Source organism: Chiloscyllium plagiosum, chromosome 22 (genome assembly GCF_004010195.1).
Source record: "Chiloscyllium plagiosum isolate BGI_BamShark_2017 chromosome 22, ASM401019v2, whole genome shotgun sequence".
NCBI classification, from domain to species: domain Eukaryota; kingdom Metazoa; phylum Chordata; class Chondrichthyes; order Orectolobiformes; family Hemiscylliidae; genus Chiloscyllium; species Chiloscyllium plagiosum.
In genome coordinates, this window is record NC_057731.1 from 8,542,875 (window position 1) to 8,565,465 (window position 22,591).

The following is a 22,591-nucleotide window of genomic DNA, read 5'->3' on the forward strand; positions in this document are numbered from 1 at the left end:
AACTGTGAGAAAGGTAATAACAATAGACTTTAAGAGTATCTAGGTAGCTTATGGGAAGGATTAGATTAGATTACTTACAGTGTGGAAACAGGTCCTTTAGCCCAACAAGTCCACACTGACCCACCGAAGCGCAATCCACTCAGACCCATTCCTCTACATTTACCGCTGCACCTAACACTACAGGCAATTTAGCCTGGCCAATCCACCTAACCTGCACATTTTTGGACTGTGGGAGGAAACCGGAGCACCCGGAGGAAACCCATGCAGACACGGGGAAAATGAGCAAACTCCACACAGTCAGTTGCCTGAGGCAGGAATTGAACCTAGGTCTCTGGCTCTGTGAGGCAGTAGTGCTAGCCACTGTGCCGCCCACAGGAGGTTGGGGGGTCGGGGGGGAACACAAGATGAAATTCACTGCGGAGAAGTGAGAGAAGGTACATTTTGGTCAGAAGGGTGAGGAAAGATGTTGCAAGTTAAATGATGTATTTGAGAAACAGGTCAATACTGGAGAGATCTGGGGATGTCCAATCTTTGCCAAGTAGTTAATGAAGAAAATAAAATCTTGAGCTTTATAACATAGAACAGGACAGGCCCTTCAGCCCTCAATGTTGTTCCAATCTTTTATCCTACTCTAAGATCAAACCAGCCTTCATGTCCTTCATTTTATTATTATCATCTATGTGCCTATCAAAATGTGGCTTAAATGTCCCTAATGTATCTGACTCTACTACCACTGCTGGCAGTGCATTCCACACACCCACCACACTCTGTGTAAAGAACCTATCTCTGACATCCCTCCTAAATCTTCCTCCAATCACTTTAAGATTATGCTCCCTTGTGATAGCCATTTCTGCCTTGGGGAAAAGGTTTCTGGCTGTCCACTCTATCTATGCCTCTCATCATCTTGTACATTTCTATCAAGTCACCGCTCATCCTTCTTCACTCCAATGAGCAAAGCCCTAGCTCCCTCAACATTTCTTTATAAGACCTACCCTTCAGTCCAGGCACATCCTGATAAATCTCCTCTGCATCGTCTCTAAAGCTTCCACATCATTCCTATAATGAGGTGACCAGAACTGAAGACAATATTCCAAGTGTGGTCTAACTGGGGCTTCATAGAGCTGCAGCATAATCTTGTGACTCTTAAACTCAATCCCCTGCTAATGAAAGCCAACTCACCATATGCCTTTTTAACAACCCTATCAACTTCAGTGGCAACCTTCAGGGATCTATGGATGTGGACCCCAAGATCCCTCTGTTCCTCCACACTCCCAAGAATCCTACATTTAACCATGTATTCTGCATTCAAATTCGACTTCCAAAATGAACCACTTCACACTTTTCCAGGTTGAATTCCATCTGCGGCTTCACAGCCCAGTTCTGCATTCTGTCAATGTCTCGTTGTAACCACAACAGCCCTCCACACTATCCACAATTCCAACAACCTTTGTGTCATCGGGAAACCTACTAACCTAGCCTTCCACTACCTCATCCGAGTATTCTATGCAAATCACAAAGTGCAAAGGTCCCAGAACTGATCCCTGCGGAACACCACTGGTCACCAAGCTCCAGGCTGAATACTTTTCATCAGCTAACACGTTCTGTCCTCTCTGTGCCAGCCAATTCTGTATTCAGACAGCCAGCTTTCCCTGTATCCCATGCCTCCTTACTTTCTGAATGAGCCAGCCATGCTGACTAAGTCTAATCAAACCAAATAATCATAAATCCTGTCTCTAAGAATATTCTCCAGTAATTTGCCCACCACTGATGTATGACTGACTGGTCTGTAATTCCCAGGATTATTCCTATTTCCATTCTTGAACAAGGAAATAACATTTGCCATCCTCTAATCATTTAGTACTACTCCAGTGGGCAGTGAGGATGCAAACCTCATCACCAAAGCTGCAGCAATCTCTTCCCTTGTTTCCATTAGTAACCCTGGGTACATCCTGCTTGGCCCAAGAGACTTAATTGTTTTTCAGAATTTCCAGCACATCCTCCTTGTTAACATCCAACCTGTTCAAGCATATCAGGCTGTTTCACACTGTCCTCACAAACGACAAGCTCCGTCTCACTGGTGAATACTGAAGCAAAGTATTCATTAAGGACCTCCCCTATTTCCTCTGACTCCAGGCACAAGTTCCCTCCACTATCTCTGATTGGCCTTACCCTCACTCTGGTCATCCTTTTGTTCCTCACATAAGTGTAGAACACTTTGGGATTTTCCTTAATCCAACCCACTAAGCCCTTTTTATGCATCCTTCCAGCTCTCTAAAGTCCATTCTTCAGTTCCTTTCTCACTACCTTGTAATCTTCTGGAGCCCTGGCTGATCCTGGCTTCCTCAACCTTAATTAAGCTTTCTTCTTCCTCTTGACTAGATGTTCCACATCTCTTGTCATCCAAGGTTCTTTCACTCTACCATCCCTTCCTTGCTTCAAACCTATCCAGCGCTTGCAGCAAATGCTCCCTAAACAACCTCCACATTTCTGTCATGCATTTCCCTGAGAATATCAGTTTCCAATTTATGCTCCACAGCTCCTGTCTAATAGCACCATGATTCCCTCTCCTCCAATTAAATACTTTCTCATACTTTCTACTCCTATCCCTCTCCATGACTATAGTAAAGGTCAGGGAGTTGTGATCACTATCACCGAAATGCTCTCCCACTGAGAGATTTGATACCTGACCTGGTTCGTTGCCAAGCACCAAATCCAATATGGCCTCCCCTCTAGTTAGAACAAAGAAAGAACAAAGAACAAAGAAAATGTACAGCCCAGGAACAGGCCCTTCAGCCTTTCAAGCCTGAGCTGATCCAAATGTACTGTTTAAACCTGACAGTCAATTCCTAAGCATTTGTATCCCTCTCCTCCCCATCTACTCATGCATCTGTCCAGATGCATCTTAAATGAATTTACCGTGCCTGCCTCTACTACCTCTGCTGGCAATGTGTTCCAAACGCCCACCACACTCTGTGTGAAGTATTTGCTGCGTGTACCCCCCTTAAATTTTCCACCTGTCACCTTGAAAGCATGACCTCTGGTTATTGAATCCTTCACCCTGGGGGAAAAAGCTTGTCTCTATCCACCCTGTCTTTACCCTTCATGATTTTGTAAACCTCAATCAGGTCCCCCCTCAATCTCCTTTTTTCTCGTGAAAATAAACCTAACCTACTCAACCTCTCTTCATAGCTAGCAGCTTCCATACCAGGCAAAATCCTCGTAAACCTTCTCTGCACCCTCTCCAAAACGTCCACATCCTTTTGGTAATGTGGCGACCAGAACTGTACACAGTATTCTAAATGCGGCTGAACCAATGTCTTGGCTTATCTACATATTGTGTCAGCAATCCTTCCTGGACACATCTGACAAAGTCTGCTCCATCCAAACTAGGAGGTTCCAATCAATATTAGAAAAGTTGACTTCACCCATGACAACAACCCTGTTACTTTGCATCTTTCCAAAATCTGTCTTCCAATTTGCTCATCTGTTGCTATTGGGGTGGGGGGTGGGGGTGGGGGTGGGGGCGTCAATAGAAAACTACCAATAAAGTGACTGTTCCTTTTCTGTTTCTGACCTCCACCCATAATGACTCAGTAGACAAGCCCTCCTTGACAACCTCCCTTTCTGCAGCTGTTATACTGTCCCTGATTAGCAATGCCACCTCTCCCACCTCTTTTACCCTCTCCCTATTCCTTTGGAAGCATCTGAACCCTGGAACATGCAACAACCATTCTTAATACTGTGATATCCAAGTCTCCATAACGACCACAACATCGTAGCTACAAGTACTGATTCCTGCTTGACTTTCATCACCCTTATTCCTGACACTTCTTATGTTAAAATAGACACACTTCAATCCATCATCCTGACTTCCACTTTACCTTATCAACTGTGTATCCTTCCTCACAGACTCCCACAGCATGCTGTATCTGCCTGTTCACAGCTACCCCATCCTCTGATTTGTAGCTCTGGTTCCTATTCCCCTGCAAAATTAGTTTAAACCCTTGCAACGAGTTCTAGCAAACCTCCTGTCCAGGATGTTGTTGCACCTTCAGTTCAGGTGCAACCCATCATCCTTGTACAGGTCCCACCTTCCCCAGAAGGTATCCCAATGATCCACGTATCTTAAGCCCTCACACCAAAACTGGTCCTGCATGTTCAGATGCATACGCTCTCCGTTCCTAGCTTCACTAGCCTGCGGCACCAGTAGCAATCATATGACTACTATTCTGCTCATCCTGTCTTTTAACTTCCAAGCTAACTCCCTATATTCACTTTTTAGGTCCTCTTCCTCTTTCCTAGCTTTGTCATTGGTCCCGATGTGTACCACGACTTCTGGCTGCTCTCCCTCCCCCTTACGAATTCTGGAGACTCGATCCAAGATTTCCCTGACCCTAGCACCTGGAAGGCAACATAGCATACCATATGAAAAGGTATTGAGTACAAAAACCCAGGAAGTTACCCTAAACCCGAACATGTCATTATTTTGCTCACATCATCTCTAATTATCGGCATAATATGTTGGAAGAAAGGACACAATGGCTTGTGAGAAGTTACTGTGGTGAGTTTTTAAAACATTTATTGTGGGTGATGAATGTTGCTGGCTCAGTCAGCATTTATTACCCACCCCTCTGTGCCAAGAGGACAGTTATTCTTTGACCACATTGCAGGTGTGGAGTCGCATGTCGGTAAGGATGGCAGATTGCCCTTTCCAAAGGATCTTAGTGAACCAGATGTGTTCTTACAACAATCGGTAATGGTTGCCATTCGACTAAGTTTTTTATGTTCCAGAATTTTATTGAATTCCTATTTTACCATCACCCATGGTGGGATTCAAGCCTATGTCCTGGGGGGTATCTAGGATACAAGTGCAGTGACATTACCACTATACCACTGCTTCCCCTTTACTTATAGAGAGTTCAGCAGTAGACTGTATGGACAGGTTCTCTCACTTTCTGCCCTTCTAACTTCAACCTATAAGCATCTGTTCCATTTTTTTAAAACTGTGTTTTAAGGGGGTTTGCTTTGTGGGACTGTTGTATATATTTGGAATAGCATAATTAAGTCTAGCTTTGATAGACTGAGTTCTGTAGGCTTCTTTATTCTGTTCTTTGTGTTTCATTGTGTAATTTGGTGAATACATTTTTGTCTGTTTTAAAACCTGCTAGCCAACCTCGCTAACTTACTCCAGGTAATTTTCACTGTACACTTCCTGAAACAAATTGTAAAGTTATGACCTGGGCTGCATGCTTAAGATGTTTTGAGTGGTGTGGCCTAGTCCATAACAATACTTAAATTATAAAACTTAAGTGTCAAATAACTCTTTTGTCAATTGCTGCTGTTATGAAATTATCTGCTGTTTGCCTATTTTCAAAAGATAAATTTGAACAGAAATAAGTAAAGAACCATCTGCAGTGATGCTATTTTGGTTACATAACTAATTATAAAGAGACAAGTGAATGATTATTTGTTTATATAAAACCTTCTTTGTGCTTTTGTGAAAATAGCAACTTTAAATTATGTTCCGATTTTTTTGTATAGTTTTCAGTTTGTTTTTCTGAGGACTCAATATTGTAGCTATGAAATGTGTCCTGGCACTTTTGTGTATAATAATAAGTGCCTGCAATAAATGCTTGCAAATTTATATGGAATGTATGAATCGAATAGAGGGTCAATGTTGCACCCACAGGAGACTGGACAGAGAAACATGTGATAGGTTGGGGCAGCACAGTGGGTCAATGGTTAGCGCTGCTGCCTCACAGAGCCAAAGACACAGGTTTGATTCCAGCCTCGGGCGACTGTCTGTATGCAGTTAGCACATTCTCCCCGTGTCTGCGTGCATTTCCTCTGAAAGCTCTGGTTTTCTCCCACAGTCCAAAGATGTGCAGGCTCGGTGAATTGGCCATGCTAAATTGCCCATAGTGTTCAGGGATGTGTAGACTCAGTGCATTAGTCCAGGGTAAATATTGGGGAATGGGTCTGGGTGGGTTACTCTTCAGAGGGATGATGGGGCCGTGTGGCCTGTTTCCACACTGTAGGGATTGTGTGAGGTTTTGTATTTTGTAATACATTCCAAGTGGGATTGAATAATTGGGAAATTTGCCCTTGTGTATGTTACATTTACATTTGAAACAGTTGAATTGTATTAAACTTAAAGCAGGAAGCAACAGTGTGCTTTGTCTTTTTCTTTAGACGGCAAGGTTGAAGTGACAAAAGAAGGAGTGAAGCTGTGCACCATGGGACCAGGCAAGGTGTTTGGTGAGCTTGCCATCCTGTACAACTGTACCAGGACTGCCACAGTGAAAAGTAAGCTCCTCTTCAATACACCATGTGCTGCTGTGTGATCACATTCAACTTGTGTTGCTTTGCTAATTTCCTGTTTTATGACATGGGAACATTTTACAACATGTAATACTCCAATCTGAATTTAGAACCATCCTCCCAGATCACTGGAATTAGACAGGCCATGTTTGATTTGAAGTTAGAATTGAGTTTATTGTCACGTGTACTCAAGCGCAAGGATACAGGAGTACAGTGAAAGATTTACAATGTCGCCATTCACAGCACCATCATGGGTACAAGGTACCTTGGTACAAAATCTTAGGTAAAAAGTAGAAAAATAAAGAAATAAAAGTTCGACATTACAATTCTTGACTGTATAAAGTAGTAAACAAGAAACAAAACAAGAAATAATAAAATAAATATGTATCAATTTGGATTTCTAGTACTTAGATGGAAACACAATTAATTAGGACTTCCTGATTTTTAATTGGGGTGAAGGAGAGATTGGACTTTCTCAGAAATATGACCTTTTAACCGTAAATCCTTCATCTTCAAGTTCAAAAGATCATTTATTCAACAACGCTTGAGTTTGAACAATTACTCCAGCAACAAACAAAGAATACAGTGAATGCCATGCTTAAGGTTATCTTCAAATTGAAACTGCTGCATGTTGAAGCTTTAATTTATGTTCTATATTAGAGAAAAGGTGCACAGTCTGTGTAAGAACACTACAGTTTTAAAAGGATATTTTCTTTGAATAACGCTGTACTAACAATACTGCAATAATTCCATTAATATACAGATATGCACACACAAAAGACATAATGTGACAGACATTTGCTTTCTGGTTATTTGCCTTGTGCTGTGCAAATTAATTATATTGAGATCTACTCGTTTGTTTTAATATCTCATTTGTACTTGAAGGTTGGCACTTTATCAGTATTTCAGTGCCCACTACAAAGAATAGTTTAGTATTGAGTGTTGAAGGACACAGGTATCAGATTGGGTGATGCCATAGTCCTCCCCATCCTACTTGTTCTTTAGTGCAGTCCACTGTGTTCATTGTTGTGGTAAAAGGCATAATCATGTATGAGGACAACTATATGTGGAGCTACTTTTGGATGCTAAAATAGGAGCTCCCAACATGGAAGGGGGCCAACAGATGTAGGTCATCAGAACTGTAAATAAATTCACATAGACTAGCGTCTATAGTCATTCCATCTTCATCTCTTAACGGAAGCCAGTGCCTAACCGATGGAGGCTCTGAGGGTCAATTTCAAAAGCTCACTCGATTCAGATGAGCTATTGGAAGATTGGAGGTCAGTGAACAGTGTGCTTTTCAAAATGGGTGTGAACGACTGGCCAAATAATTCTAGGTCAGTCAGTCTGATCTTGGTGCTGGACAAACTAAAACAATCAAGACTGAGCGAGAGGCTTAACTGTTACTCAAAAGGCATAGATTGCTTAGAAATAGCAAGAGAGGTTTACAGCATGGACACAGGCCCTTCACTGCAATTTGTCCATGCCACTCAATTTTCACAATTAATCTGCGTTTGGTCCATATCGCCAATACCTATCCCATCCATGTAACTTTTTGAATCCATACAGTATGGAAACAGGCCATTAAGCTCAACAAGTCCACACTGACCCTCTGAAGAGCATCCCAAACAGACTCACCTTCTACCCTGTCCCCATAATTATGCATTTCCTATGGCTAATCCATCTAACCTACACATTCCTAAGACACTATGGGCAATTTAACTTACCTACACACCTTTGGGGCAGCATAGTGGCTCTGTGGTTAGCACTGCTGCCTCATAGTGCCAAGGACCCTGGTTCAATTCCAGCCACGGATGACTGTGCTTGTGGAGTTTGCACATTCTCCCTGTGTCTGCGTGGGTTTCCTCCCACAATCCAAAGATGTGCAGGTCAGATGAATTGGTCATGCTTAATTGCCCAAAGTGTTCAGGGATATGTACGTTAAGTGCATTAGTCAAGGGGAATGGGTCTGCGTTCACTACCTTCACTTATCAATCATCTGGCCAATTTTTATATCATTTGCAAATTTCCCAAATCATACCTCCCACACAGAACTCTAAATCATTACTATGTACTTCAAAGGGCAAGGAACCCAATACTGAGTCCCATGGAACACACAGGAGACTGTTTTCCATTCACAAAGACATCCCTGTGGTTTCCTCCCACAGTACTTCAAAGGGCAAGGAACCCAATACTGAGTCCCATGGAACACACAGGAGACTGTTTTCCATTCACAAAGACATCCCTGTGGTTTCCTCCCACAGTCCAAAAGATCATGGTTGTGGAGTTTGCACATTCTCCCTGTGTCTGCGTGGGTTTCCTCCCACAATCCAAAGATGTGCAGGTCAGATGAATTGGTCATGCTTAATTGCCCATAGTGTTCAGGGATATGTACGTTAAGTGCATTAGTCAAGGGGAATGGGTCTGCGTGGGATACTGTTTGGAGGGTTGTGTGGTCTTGTGGGGCCTAATGGCCTTTTTCCACACTGAGGATTCTCCCATGATCTTTTGGACTGTGGGAGGAAACCACAGCACCCGGAGGGGGAGAATATGCAAATTCCACACAGACAATTGCCTGAGGCTGGAATCGAACCTGAGTCCCTGGCTCTGTGAGGCAGTCGTGCTAACCGCTGAGCCACCATGCTGCCATATCCAAACATTCCTTAAGTAGCGTGGTTTTGTTATGGGAAGGTTGTGTGTTATGAACCTAATTGAATTTTTGAGGAATTAATAAGGGGAATTGATAATGTTAGTAGAGTGAATATTGTTGACATGGACATGTAAGGCACTTGATAAAGTTCCATATGGCAGACTGGTCAGAAAAATTAAAACCCATTGGATATGGGAACACGGTGAGTTGGATTCAAAATTGGCTCAGTGATAGGAAACAAAGAGTGACAGTGTATGGATGTCTTTGTGAATGGAAAACAGTCTCCTGTGTGTTCCATGGGACTCAGTATTGGGTTCCTTGCCCTTTGAAGTACATAGTAATGATTTAGAGTTCTGTGTGGGAGGTATGATTTGGGAAATTTGCAAATGACATAAAAATTGGCCAGATGATTGATAAGTGAAGGTAGTGACTTTCTATGCAGGAAGATATCAAAGGTTTGATTGAGTGGGTGGAAAATTGGCAAAAAGAATTCAATTTAAAGAAGGGTGAGCTTATACATTTTGGAAGCACCCACAGAGCTAGGAAATATACAATAAATGGGATTGCATGTTTACAGGTTCCTGAAGGCGTCAGGACAAGTAGGCAAGATGAGAACAAAGGCATATGAGTGAGCTGTGAAATACAAGCGCAACGATGTAATACACTGGCCAAGCCACATTTGAAGTTTGTGTGTAGTTCTAGTCACCATGTTACTGGAAGGTCTAGAGGGGTTACAGAGATTTACAAAAATGTTGATAGGATTTGGAAATTCCAGGTGTGAGGAAGGAATGGATAGGCTAGGATTGTTTTCTTTTCGCAGGAGGCTGTTCCAGGTGTACAAAATAATGACATGTTTGGATAGAATGGACATGGAAAACCTGTTTTCCCCTCAAGGAGAGGCCAGTTACCCAGAGGACATAATTTTAAGGTGAGCGATAGAAGGACTAGGGATAACATGAGTAAAAAACTTTCTATTCGGAGAGTGATGGGAGTTTGGAATTTTCTGTTCAGTTTAGTGATTGAAATTGAAATCCTCACTTTATTTGAAAGGGATCTGGATTTGCAGCTAAAGGGTTGTACCTGCAAGACTACAGACCAGGTGTTAGAAAGTGAGATTAAAATTGAGATAGAGGGTGGTCTAGTTACGTCAGCCATGTAGGCACCAGGTTGGATTTATTGGCCTCTTTCTGTGTTGTGACTTTTCTATGGCTCTACCATAAGCAGCAACTATGGTCTAACTATGAAAAGAGCCAACTAGTCATCTTCAACTTATTCCTTTGGGTGAAAGAAAGCTCTAAACATTCTCTCCTTGGCCTTTCTGTTCATTGCTACCTCCTTATGGAGAGTGCGACTTCACCTCCACCTCAAGTGACTGAGCCATTGGGATTGCCACTTCTGAGATGGTGCTTGGTAAGAGTTGAGTGCCTCTTGTTGGCATTCTTACAGAAGGAGAAAAGGTGAGTAAGAAGGTGGTGTTAGGGCATGTGTAATTATATCTTTCTTACATCCAGACCACTCCGTCAACCTGTGAGGATCTCTTAGAATCCTAGAATTAGTGCAGTATGGAAGCAGGCCAGAGAGTGCACACAACTCTCTGAAGAGCATCCATCCAGACCCATCCTCTTATCTTATTCCCGTAGCCCTGGATTTCCCATGGCTAATCCACATTTCCTGGACACTATGGGCAATTTAGCATGGCCAATCCAAATAACCTGCACATCTTTGATCTGTGGAAGGCAATCAGAGTACTCAAAGGGAACCCACACAGACACAGAGAGAACATGCAAATCCGCACAGATGGTCACCTAGAGGGTTGAATTGAACCCAGGTCCCTGGTGCTGAGAGACAGCAGTGCTAACCATTGAGCCACCATGCCACTCTTAGGAACTCTGGATCATGTAATCAGTCACACAGTTAATTAATTAATGATTCAATTAATAATTGAACATGTATTCAATGGATGAATTGTTTAAGTAACATACTTGGACTGGAAAAGATATATTGGTGAGTGACAAGGGAGAGATTATGTGAGACAGTGGCAAGAAAGGGAAGTTTGACTGAGGACTGTTCCCTTTGGATTCTGCATTGGGCACATTCACAATATAAATGGGAGTGATTTGTTTCCCCATTGCCCATCCTGGTTCTCAGCCTGCTCCAGCAGGATCTCCATGATCATATCCAAGAATCCAGATACAATTGCAGCTCTTTAAGCTGCTCCCAAACACCATTGTACAGTTCCAGTGTCATGCTTATCCTGTTCCAGGTAACACCCTTGTGAGATGGCACAAATCTTTCCAAATCTGGAGAAGTATTATGGCACCATCTCCTAATGGCAGCTCACCCACCACTTGGAAATGAGCGGGCACTCACTTAATCCACTTACCACAGGTTGGGAAATTTGGGCATGTAATAGCGCAATTTAAAAAAAGGTGGGAGAGCTAGGGAATTGTCAACATCTGTTGAGGAAAATTGCCTGTCATTTGTCGTCAGGGATTTGTTAGATTTGATAATTTAAAAATAGTGATTGAATGCCTTGGACTTTTCAGCTGATCGGGGAAAAAGCACATGGAATTATAGGTGATATCTCATGACTGAGTGTTTTGCACATGTGACTCGAGTAGTGAACAGAGCAATTCCCCTTGATGTTGTTTATATTGAATCTCAAAAGGCATCTGATCAAATTCCTCATAACAAACTGCTCGCTAAGTTTTAGGATTATTGGCAAATTATGGACCCAGTAAGCATGCTGGCTGTATTATGTGAGACAGGACAGTGGACAGGTCCATCATTGGCAAGATGTGACTCAGACATTACAAGATGGGCATCATTATAAACATACTGAGATATCAAATTGAAAAGAAATATTAATAGATTAGATAAATGGACAAAACTGTACCAAATGGATTTTAGTGTGGGCAGAACTGAGGTCTTCATTGGGAACTTGAAATGGCTAGAACCAGATATTCTCTAAATTGGTGAAAGCTGTAAATGTTGGAGGTCTCAAGTAAGTTGAGATCGATATGAATCTACAAATAGGCGCAGAAACTAATCAAAGACACTAATGGAATGCTGATTTTGATATTCAATGGATAGAAGTCATGTTTCAGCAACAACTCCAGCTGAAAGCCTACAAGAAAGGGTGTTCCTTTCTTCGAGGTGAGCACCTGAGCCTCTCTGAGGCAGGCTTTATGCCCATGTTTTATGCCTCTTGAATCTGACCTTATACCCTCCCTGCCCCTTGCAAGGGTCCTCAATTTCTCCTCAGCCAAAAATCCCCAGACTTTAAGTCCAGGAGACATTACCCCTCTTCTTGAGACTCCAAGGATCTCAGAAATGGCCACTGCTTGCTTTTGGTTCAGTCAGAATAAGTGGCAGCTTTTGAAGGCAGAACTTTCTGTCCCTGAGGGGTTTAAGTCCCACTGTCATGTAATGAAAGTCTCTCCCAGCATAATGACAATTTTTTTATTTTTAACTGATGCATTCAAGGAATACGTTGTCCAATAAAACTCACCCTTTAGACGACACTGTACAGTTCTGGTCACCTCACCTTGGGAAGGTTGCATTGGCCCCACATGTCAGTGTTGAGAATGTGGTGCTGGAAAAGTACAACAGGTCAGGTAGCATCTGAGGAACAGGAAAATAGATGTTTTGGGCATAAACCCTTTATCAGATGTCTGGTACTAAACATGCCTGTCTACTCCTGTATGTCTCCATGCACTGAAGTGTAGGGCTACAGAAGGTTGAGATGGTAATATAGTATTCTCCTATAATTTGTCCTTCTTACTGCATTCAAATGCCACTGGAAAACTTTGGAATTCTCAACTTTTAAAACTTACTTTAAAAAAAAACTTTTTTTTTTCTGTTGATTAGAATTCTTTGTCCTCACTGTGTGTTGTGTGTAGCCTGGTGTGCGAGCGTGGGTGTACTGTCTGGAGATTCTTTGAACGAGTTGGTTTTCCCAAGGGCGACTCACATTGGGATAAACAATCCTGGCTGTAAATGTTAGTGAAGTACAATGCTAAGAGTGATTTGCAGAGTTGGGGAGTTCGGCAATTAATTTTCACAACTTCCATTAGGGTTTTAGGGCTTTCTTTCCCTAATTGTTCAGGATAGCAACTTGTGCTGACGTTAATCAACACAGTGATTGGTTGATAACCACACAGTCAGTGATAAAAATGTCTGAAAAAGATTAAAAGTACTATAATACTTTGATTTTTGCTCGAAATTGTGTCAGTGCAAGATGCAACTTAAAATCTCAGTCAGCTACACTCTGGCACCTCTAATTCTTCTGATATAACAATTTTCAAAGTCAAGATCACAGCACTGAGTTCTAGCATGGGTTCACATTCAGAATTAGACTTTAACTCAGTGAGACTATTCCCACTAATTCCACTATTATTGCTTTTAAAACTTATTTGCAAAAGAGCAAATCAATGACATGCCTGAAAAAGAAACCTATTTTATCACCTGTTCAAACAAATTCATTTTGTGCATTCAGAGACACTGGGAATAGTTGCAGCGTTTGACCTTTTTTTCTAATTTGTGTTCGTTTCCATCTGCAAATGTCCTTGCATTTGATTTTAATGTTGGCAATTAACTGCATTGTAACATTGCAGCATCTCTCTCAAGTGTAAGAATGTATTCTACACAAATTATGTAATTACCTATTTAGAATCATAGAGATGTACAGCATGGAAACAGACCCTTTGGTCCAACTCATCCATGTCGACCAGATATCTCAACCCAATCTAGTCCCAACTGCCAGCACCCGGCCCATATCCCTCCAAACCCATCCAGATGCCTTTTAAATGTTGCAATTGTACCAGCCTCCACCACTTCCTCTGGCAACTCATTCCATACATGCACCACCCTCTGTGTGAATAAGTTGCCTCGAGATCCCGTTTAAATCTTTCCCCTCTCACCTTAATCCTATGCCCTCTCATTTTTGACAGCCCCACCCCAGGGAAAAGACCTTGTCTATTCATCCTATCCATGCTCCTCACGATTTTATAAACCTCTATAACGTCAACTTTCAGCCTTTGATGCTCCAGGGAAAACAGCCCCAGCCTACTCAGCCTCTCTCTGTAGCTCAAATCCTCCAATCCTGGCATCATCCTTGTAAAAATCAAAAGGACTATGGATGCTGGACATCAGAAACAAAACAGAAATTACTGGAAAAGCCTAGCAGGTCTGGCAGCATCTGTGGAGAGGAATCAGAGTTAACGTTTCAGGCCCAGTGATCATTCCTCAGAACTGATGGTAGCTAGGAAATGTTGCTTTATATGCAGAAAGCAGGGTAAGGGAAGGGGCATCCTTGTAAATCTTTTCTGAACCTTTCTTGTTTCACAACATCTTTCCTATAGCAGGGAGACCAGAATTGAATGCATATCCCAAAAGTGGCCCTAACCAATGTCCTAGGCAAAAGTGAGGACTGCAGATGCTGGAAACCAGAGTTTAGATTAGAGTGGTGCTGGAAAAGCACAGCAGGTCAGGCAGCATCTGAGGAGCAGGAAGATCGACGTTTCGGGCAAAAGCCTTTCATCAGGACAATGTCCTGTACAGTGCAACATGACTTACCAACTCCTATACTCGATGCACTGACCAATAAAGGCAAGCATGCCAAATGCCTTCTTCACTATCATTCCTGCGACTCTACATTCAGGGAACTATGAACCTGCACTCTTTGTTTGGTACTGTCCCCAGGACCTGACCATGAAGTGTATAAATGCAGCCCTGATTTGACTTACCAAAATGCAGCACCTCACATTTTTATAAATTAAACTCCATCTGCCGCTCATTGGTCAAGATCCTGTTGTACTCTGAGGTAACCTTATTGGCTGTCCATTGAAAATTAGTAATAGGTACTATATCTATTATTCCTTTAAGTTTTCCAATAGATAGGTTATTTTAAATTCTTCTTTCCTTTGCTTGTATTTCAACTATTGTGTTTAAATAGATTGTGTTTTGCTTAATGTTTGACCCGTCGTATTACAACTAGAACATGGCACTGCACAACAACTTTTAAAATCAGAAAAAGTTAGGGCCTCGGCTACCTGCCTGAAATATATCGAGGGGGTTGGTCTGTAAGAATCTGCACTGCGGAATCATTAACTGCTGAAGGCATGGCAGATGGAAAAATGCAGTAGATATGACTCCCACTTTGCCTTGTTTTTTTCAGCAATGGAGACCCTTGCTGCAGGCATGCACACATGGATAATAATGGGTTTGTAGTGCTCCAAACTTTGCAGCAGGTAGCCGACAATGCCAGAGGCAAGCTCACTCCACATTTCAGCAGTGAAGTTCTGAGTTACCCAATGTTGACGTGGTTGTGCTCAACTAGCGTTTGTCCCTTATCAAGTCATCACATGCTTGCTCAACGGGTCTGCCCTACTTTGGGTCTAATTTATCAAACAGGATCGGATGAATTAGCTTTGACAGTCTTTTGGCAGCAGTCATTTATCTACTTCTGCCTCAAGAATTTTGCATAATGTTTTTTTTCCTCCCCATGTCTTTGTGTCTTTTTGCTAAAGCCTTCAGTTTGCTCAGTGAGACCCTGATGATTGCTTCAGTCTTGCACGATCCAACTAATGAAGTCCCGAGAGTCCCTGGTTGAAGTGACATGGCAACCAGCGATTCAAATTGACACGTTGCCAAAAGTTCAGATTATTTCTGACCAAAAAATGTAGTGCAGAGTGTTAACACTTGTTGTGCATTTTGTGCCCGGATGATTTAATTATTGGTCTGTTTTGCCTGCATTATTTAAGTGTTTCAAAGAAGTGAAAGTATCTAGGGCTACCTTTGTAACTATGAGATGTTTCGAATACAATAAGAAGTTTCAGAGCAAAGTGCAGATAAAGTAATGATTCCATTGTAAGGAACATTCAGGCAGTGGACTGTGCTGTAGCAAGTCTAGCCAGTGATCCTTTGCTGAACTACAGAAGTAATCCTGCCAACACCCACAAACGAAGCTGCATTAGAACATTATTTCAATGAGCCACCACACACTGCAGCACAGAGGAACTACGCAGACCAGAAGAAAATCACCTATACAGTGTATTCAAAAAGAACGGGTACCCAATGAACACAGTCTGCCGATTTCTCAGCAACACATCCCAACAAGAAGACAAAACACATCCCGAAACCCTAGCCACACTCCCTACATCAAAGACAACCGGAAATGACTGCCAGACTACTCAGACCCCTTGGCATCATGGTAGCCCACAAACCCACCAACACACTAAAACAGCAGCTAATGAACTTGAAAGACCCTATACAGATAACAAGCAAAACTAATGTCATTTACAAAATACTTGCAAGAACTGTAACAACCACTACATTGGACAAACCGGCAGAAAACTACCCACCAGGATACATGAACACCAACTAGCCACAAAAAGACATGACCCACTCTTACTAGTATCCTCACATACTGATGAGGAAAGACACCACTTCGAGTGGGACAACTCATCCATCCTAGGACAAGCCAAACAGAGACACACACGAGAATTCCTAAAAGCATAGCATTCTAACTGGAACATACTCAACAAACGCATTGACTTGGATCCAATTTACCACCCATGAGAAAAAGAACAGGAAATGACGTCACCACAGGAAATGACATCACCAACCCAAGGAAACCTAAACACATAAATAGAAAGTGGGCCATGCCACCAGTGCTTCATCCAGAGGCTCACCGATGATGTTACTTAGTATTGTGTCAAAATGTCTGAAAAACGAATCTTCCAGCTCAGCGAGCAAACCTATATCCAGAACCTCAACCAGAAACCTTTCTGAGTAAGGGTCACCGGAACCAAAACATGAACTCTGATTTCTCTTCACAGATGCTGCCAGATCTCTTGAGCTTTTTCAGCAACTTCTGTTTTTAGTTCAACATTACCTCTGTTTATCTTTGAGTTTTTCTACTGCATTTCTGCAGCAGTTTCTGTCATTGACACTTTACTCTATACTGCTTCAAAAGGTACCCTGTAGGTTAAGGCCAAAGTGTGCAAAGGTTGATAATGAGTTGCATGTAAGTGCAGGCTCACACCAAGTGGAGGATGGAAGTAGAGAGTATTCATGAACAGATAGATTTGTTGTTGCAGAGCTGGATGATGACAACCATTTATAGTAATGAACATGCCATTGACCTCTTTAGTTTTGCTCTCAAACCACAATACTGTTTCACTCAAGAGAGATTACTGGATTTCTACTTCCAAAGCTGAGTTATCATCTTTCCAAGTTTTTTAAATTTATCTTTTCATGGTCCTCAATAAGGAAGCACTACATACACTGTAAAAATCAATTTTAAAAAAAAATTGATTTGTGTTACTTCCACTAGTTTTATATTGTGAATTGCCTATTGATGGCTCTGCAGTGTCTTTGTCCCACTATCCAATCCATAACTGTGTGTCTAGTGCTCCATGAGTTGGAGGATCAAACCTGATGACAGGTTGCTCACATTAGACTACCTTATTGGGATAGATGGAGACTTGAGGGAGTGGTTGCAAGACCATGGCAGGTTTCAACAGCATTCAGGGGCATGGTCAAACTGTGCAGTTGATTTCAGAGTTGGCCTACAAAGTTTGGAAGATGTTAACAATGATTAGGTCCTCGAGGCAGTCAGCTACTAGCCAGAACTGCATCATTCTGCGTTTCAAGCTCTCAGAAGCTGACGAGGATTGTGTTTCTGCTCATTAGAAGCCGAACTTTTCACTTTTATAAGTAAATTACTCTTGTGTCCAACTGCAATTGTATTCCACAATTACACACAAGAGGGTTAACTGTTGTCTTCATACTTAAGTGGGCATTTATATTGAGTCTATGTCTTTTATGGCTAGAAAGCAGGCATATATCAAGGTCGATACGCTTACCTTGCCACGTCTCCTGATTGCATTGAATTTCTTTCAAGTTATTACTCAATAATGCAGACATTTCAGAGCATTCACCTGCTCAACTGCTTTTATCGTACAGATTGAAACTTCACATGAACATGTGGGCATTCGTATTCACTGAATCTCCCTTTGCAAACTGCGGCAGGAATTATTACTAAGTGTTAGAATTTTAGGTGGAGTCTTATTTTGTAAGACTGTTCATAATTTCTTTCTTCATAAGGCAGTAACATGGTATTTAATAATGTAAGATTGTGAACTTTCCTCCCTTTAATGACCTATTCAATTTTGTAGTTCCCAATTACCCAAAATGCAGACTAATGCAAGGGAAAATATTGGCACTGGCTAAGCCTACCAATCCTCACTGATAGTGTCAGGGAACCTCCACTCGTGGGAGATTGATTTTGCTGTTACCCTCAAAGCAGTATAATTTTATTCATCATATTTTATCTCACAGCCATTGAGGGTCAATTGTGCTGTGTATTGACCTGGAACTATTGTTATCAAGAGGAGAATAATAACATAATTCAAGAGGGCATAAGCTGGTGCAATAAGAAGCATGTGAAAGATTAAATTTAACCTGCAGAATTAAGACGTGGTACATTTTGGTCAGCAGGCAATACAAAGTGTACAGTTCTAAAAGCAACTCAAGCATCGGGACGCCTGATAGTGGAAATGCGCAAGTCATTGATGCTAATAAGGTGGGTTAGGAATGTGTTTAAAAGGGATCATGCGATTTATATATAGAGACATAGTGCTCAAAAGGAAGGAGGTATGTTGTTGTAATACAGTGGTTCAGACTCATCAGGGTATTCTGTCTAATTCTGGACACCATGTTTGAGGGCGAAAGTGAATGCTTTCGGGAGCCTGCCTTACAAAAATTACAAGACTGACACTCCAGGGCTGAGGGACTTCAAGGATGTGGAATAACTGAAGAAGAAGGCAATGTTTTTCCTTCGAAAGTTGAGAGGGGTTTTGATGGCTATCTTCAAAAACCTGAGGAGTCCAGACAAAGTAGACAGAATTTCTTTTCATTTCAGGACGCACATTTCAGGTTATTAGCAGAACAACCAATGACGGTTACATTTATTTTCATTGCAAGTGATTTGGATGAGGAAAGTCCTACCTGAAATTGTATAAAGTCAGATTCATTTGTGGCTTACAAGTGCATGAAGAGAAAATATTTTCAGGGATACGAGGAAAGAGTGTGGGAGTAGGAATAGTTGAATTGCTCTTGAAAAGAGACAGCATTTATTGAATAATCCCAACATATGCTGTAAATATTCTGTGATTCCTTCTGAGGTAATTCTGAGGTATTCCTTCTGACTTGACTGTGAAAGACCGATTTTAGATTGGTAAGAAATCTTAGGGAAACTAGAAACTGTGTTACCAGATGAGTCATAATCTCATTGAATGGTGGAGCAGACTAATGCATTGAATGGCCTACTTCCGTTCCTACATCTTATGAACATATGGTCTTTAGGGAAGGAAATCTGACCTTATCTAGTCTGGTCTACATATGACTCCAAATATATAGTAATGTAGTTGACTCATTACCACTCTCTGGACGATTAGGAATAGGCAACAGATACTGTCCAAGCCAATAACATGCAAATCCCTGAAAGACTGTTTTTTTTTAAATCTAGGCCAGCCTTTTAATATTGTACAATAACACTTTCTCCAGTGGGTCATCTGTTTCATTACTTTAGAAGGCTGTTCCACTTCTTACAGTGTTTTTGACTGGGCAGTTTGCCGGCTGTCAGAAGTAATAAATTGGGAATCACGTTATTTAATGGCTACATACATTTTCCCATCATAGCACCGTTATCATTCACTTCAGTAAGCACAGAATCATAAAATCCCTACAGTGTAGGAGAAACCATTCAGCCCATTGAGTTTACATCGACCCTCCAAAGACCCCGACTCCCAACTTTAATCCTGGACACTATGGGCAATTTAGCATGGCCAATCCACCTAAACTGCACATTTACACTGTGGGAGGAAACTCGCGCAGACCTGGGGGAGAATGTGCAAACTCCACCCATACAGTAGCCCGAGGGTGGAATCAAACCCAGGTCCCTGGCACTGTTAGGTAGCAGCACTAATTACTGAGCCACCGTGCTGCCCCATTTCGACAAGAACTGTAAATGTGGCAACACCACTTTACTCACTTTTTTCTACTGTCCCTCCTTTACTGAGAGACCTTCCTAAATTATACCTTTTAACTGCAGCTATCCTGCTGAAAATTGTCAAGATTTTGAAATGCCCTCTCCCAGTTGGTTGCCAGCTTTGTATAAGTAGCAACACGAGTTTCCTACCTTGCCTCCGTTCCCCCTGCTCTGCTGAAAATAACAGGAGATGAAAACAAAAGCGCGACGTACATCTTTTCTGCTCAGTGGCCATTTTCTTCCAATTCTGTTCTTGGAAGGTGACTGAGGAATCTGGCCAAAGTCTCTGTGATGTATCACAGTGATGACATTGGAAAATCCCTTGAAGTTTTGGACTGTCATTGACTGCTCATGTGATGGCTGTACTGGAAATAAAACATTTCTAGCGATGAAGGTGTTTTGATTCTTGGAGAAGTGGATTAATAATGTTGATGTTAATTATTTTTCTGTTGAATCAATGTGTTGCATAGAGATTTCAGATATGTGTGAAGACATGGGGGCCCAAGGCAAACTTTCAACATGTTTATCACAACGAGACATTGGACTAAAACAAACCATAATGAGGTGGTGGTGAATGGTTTCCCAGGCATGTGTTCAATTATCAGAAGTTTTAACTATTCTGAGCAATTGTATAGGTTGGTTTCATTGGAATTGCGTCAAATGAAATGGATACATTTTCAGAACATTTGTATCCATGGAAAATAACACATTGTTTCTGGAAACACATTTGCACCTTTAATTTATATGGAATTTCTTTCATTTGATGCTTACACACTGTGCCTGTTCTCAATATACTCAGCAATAAATTGTAAAGGTATATGCTGTTGGTCATTTCTGTGAAGATATCGGGATATTTTTCTTAGTGCTTTCATAATTAGTGTCTGCATTATCCTCCATTTTGTTGCCTCATATTTTTAGTTTTCATTTGCTAGTGTTTTGTTTTCTCTTTCTTTAAAGTGGCTCATTTAATCAGTAAAGTTGCTATTGCTTTTGGGTTTGTGATTTTAGACTAGTATTTTCAGATTGAAATACCTTGGAGAGGGATTTAACAAGGAGTCTGAGGTCTCATGTTCAGTAGTACACCTTTATTATCGACCTTTATTTGAAACTCCTTTACCACACATGCGAGAGATGCCAGAGATCACTCTGAATCTGGCTTTCACATGGTGCCCAGTTGCCCTCATAATTACAGCTTAAATCAGAGGTCAGTGACACTCTACCTTTCCCAAATAAGGTATAGGATATGTATTCATACCATGTTACAATTATTCCACGCAACATTGACATCCTCTGACCTACACATCCAATCCTGTGAATATACGATCAATGATGGAAAACTTTGTGGTCCACCTTAGGTCCTCTCATCAAGTTGTGATGTTCGCCAGACCCCCTATTACCTATCCTTGGGCTCTTAACATGTTCCCACACTGGTTATCATGTCCTAGACTTTTGCCGGCTGTATTGAATACTTATTACGAATGACTTTTCAAATTTGGTCATGCAATTCATATTCCTTGCTGATCTTAGTACAGAAGGTTAAAAAGGATGTTAATTTCTACCAATTGTTGTAATATTTGGGGTGACACAGTGGCTCAGTGGTTAGCACTGCTGCCTCATAGCGGTGGGGACCCAGGTTATTCATTCCATCTTCGGGTGACAGTGTGGAGATTGTGCATTCTCTCCATGTCTGTGTGGGTATTCCCTATGTGCTCTGGCTTCCTCCCACTGTCCAAGAATGTGCCTGTTAGGTGGATTGAACATGGGATATGCAGGGTTACAAGGATAGGGTAGAGAGGGTGGGTCTGAGTGGGATGCTCTTCAAAGGTATGGTGTGGTCTTGATGTGCTGAATGACCTGTTTCAACAGCATGGTTCTATGATTTGCAATATCAGCTCTATTATAAAATTACTTATAAAGTTATACATAGTTTAACCTCATACTATGACAAAGCTAAACATTTCAGGAGCAGCTTCTCTCTTACCTGACTTGCGAAATGATAGTTGCTTATTCTCTTGAGGTCATAGTGACCCTGTTCCAAAATAGTTTCTGACCCCCTTGCTATGTTATTTATCTGTTGTTGTGGTTCTGTTCGCCGAGCTGGAAGTTTTTGTTGCAAACATTTCGTCCCCTGGCTAGGCGACATCATCAGTGCTTGGGAGCCTCCTGCGAAGCGCTTCTTTGATGTTTCCTCCGGTGTTTATAGTGGTCTGTCCCTGTCCTTGCATGGTATTTTGTATACTTCCGGTCCCAGAAGAAACCATGATATCATTCGACGTGACGGCACTGTTCACTGCGATTGACAAAACCCTAGCCAGAGAAACAATAGCCAACCTACTGGACATACAGAACAGAAAACAGGATGCTGAACCTATCAACAAAGACGGCATACTTAAACTACTGGACTTGTGCCCCACAACACACCTCACATTCAACAACCAGATATACGAACAAATCAACGGAACACCCATGGGATCACCAATCTCGGGACTCATAGCAGAGGCAGTTATGCAAAGGTTAGAACAAACAGTCCGACCACAAATTCAACCCAAACTCTGGGCCAGATA

At 41.7% G+C, this 22,591-nt stretch overlaps 1 protein-coding gene across 1 annotated transcript in view; it reads left to right on the forward strand.

Moving 5' to 3' along the window:
- prkg1b (protein kinase cGMP-dependent 1b) overlaps positions 1-22,591 on the forward strand; it is a 623,979-nt gene that overhangs the window by 104,404 nt on the left and 496,984 nt on the right. Inside the window, exon 2 of the mRNA XM_043712366.1 lies at positions 6,193-6,306. Within this exon, the coding sequence (XP_043568301.1) occupies positions 6,193-6,306 (114 nt within the window). The remainder of the gene's footprint in view (positions 1-6,192; positions 6,307-22,591) is intronic.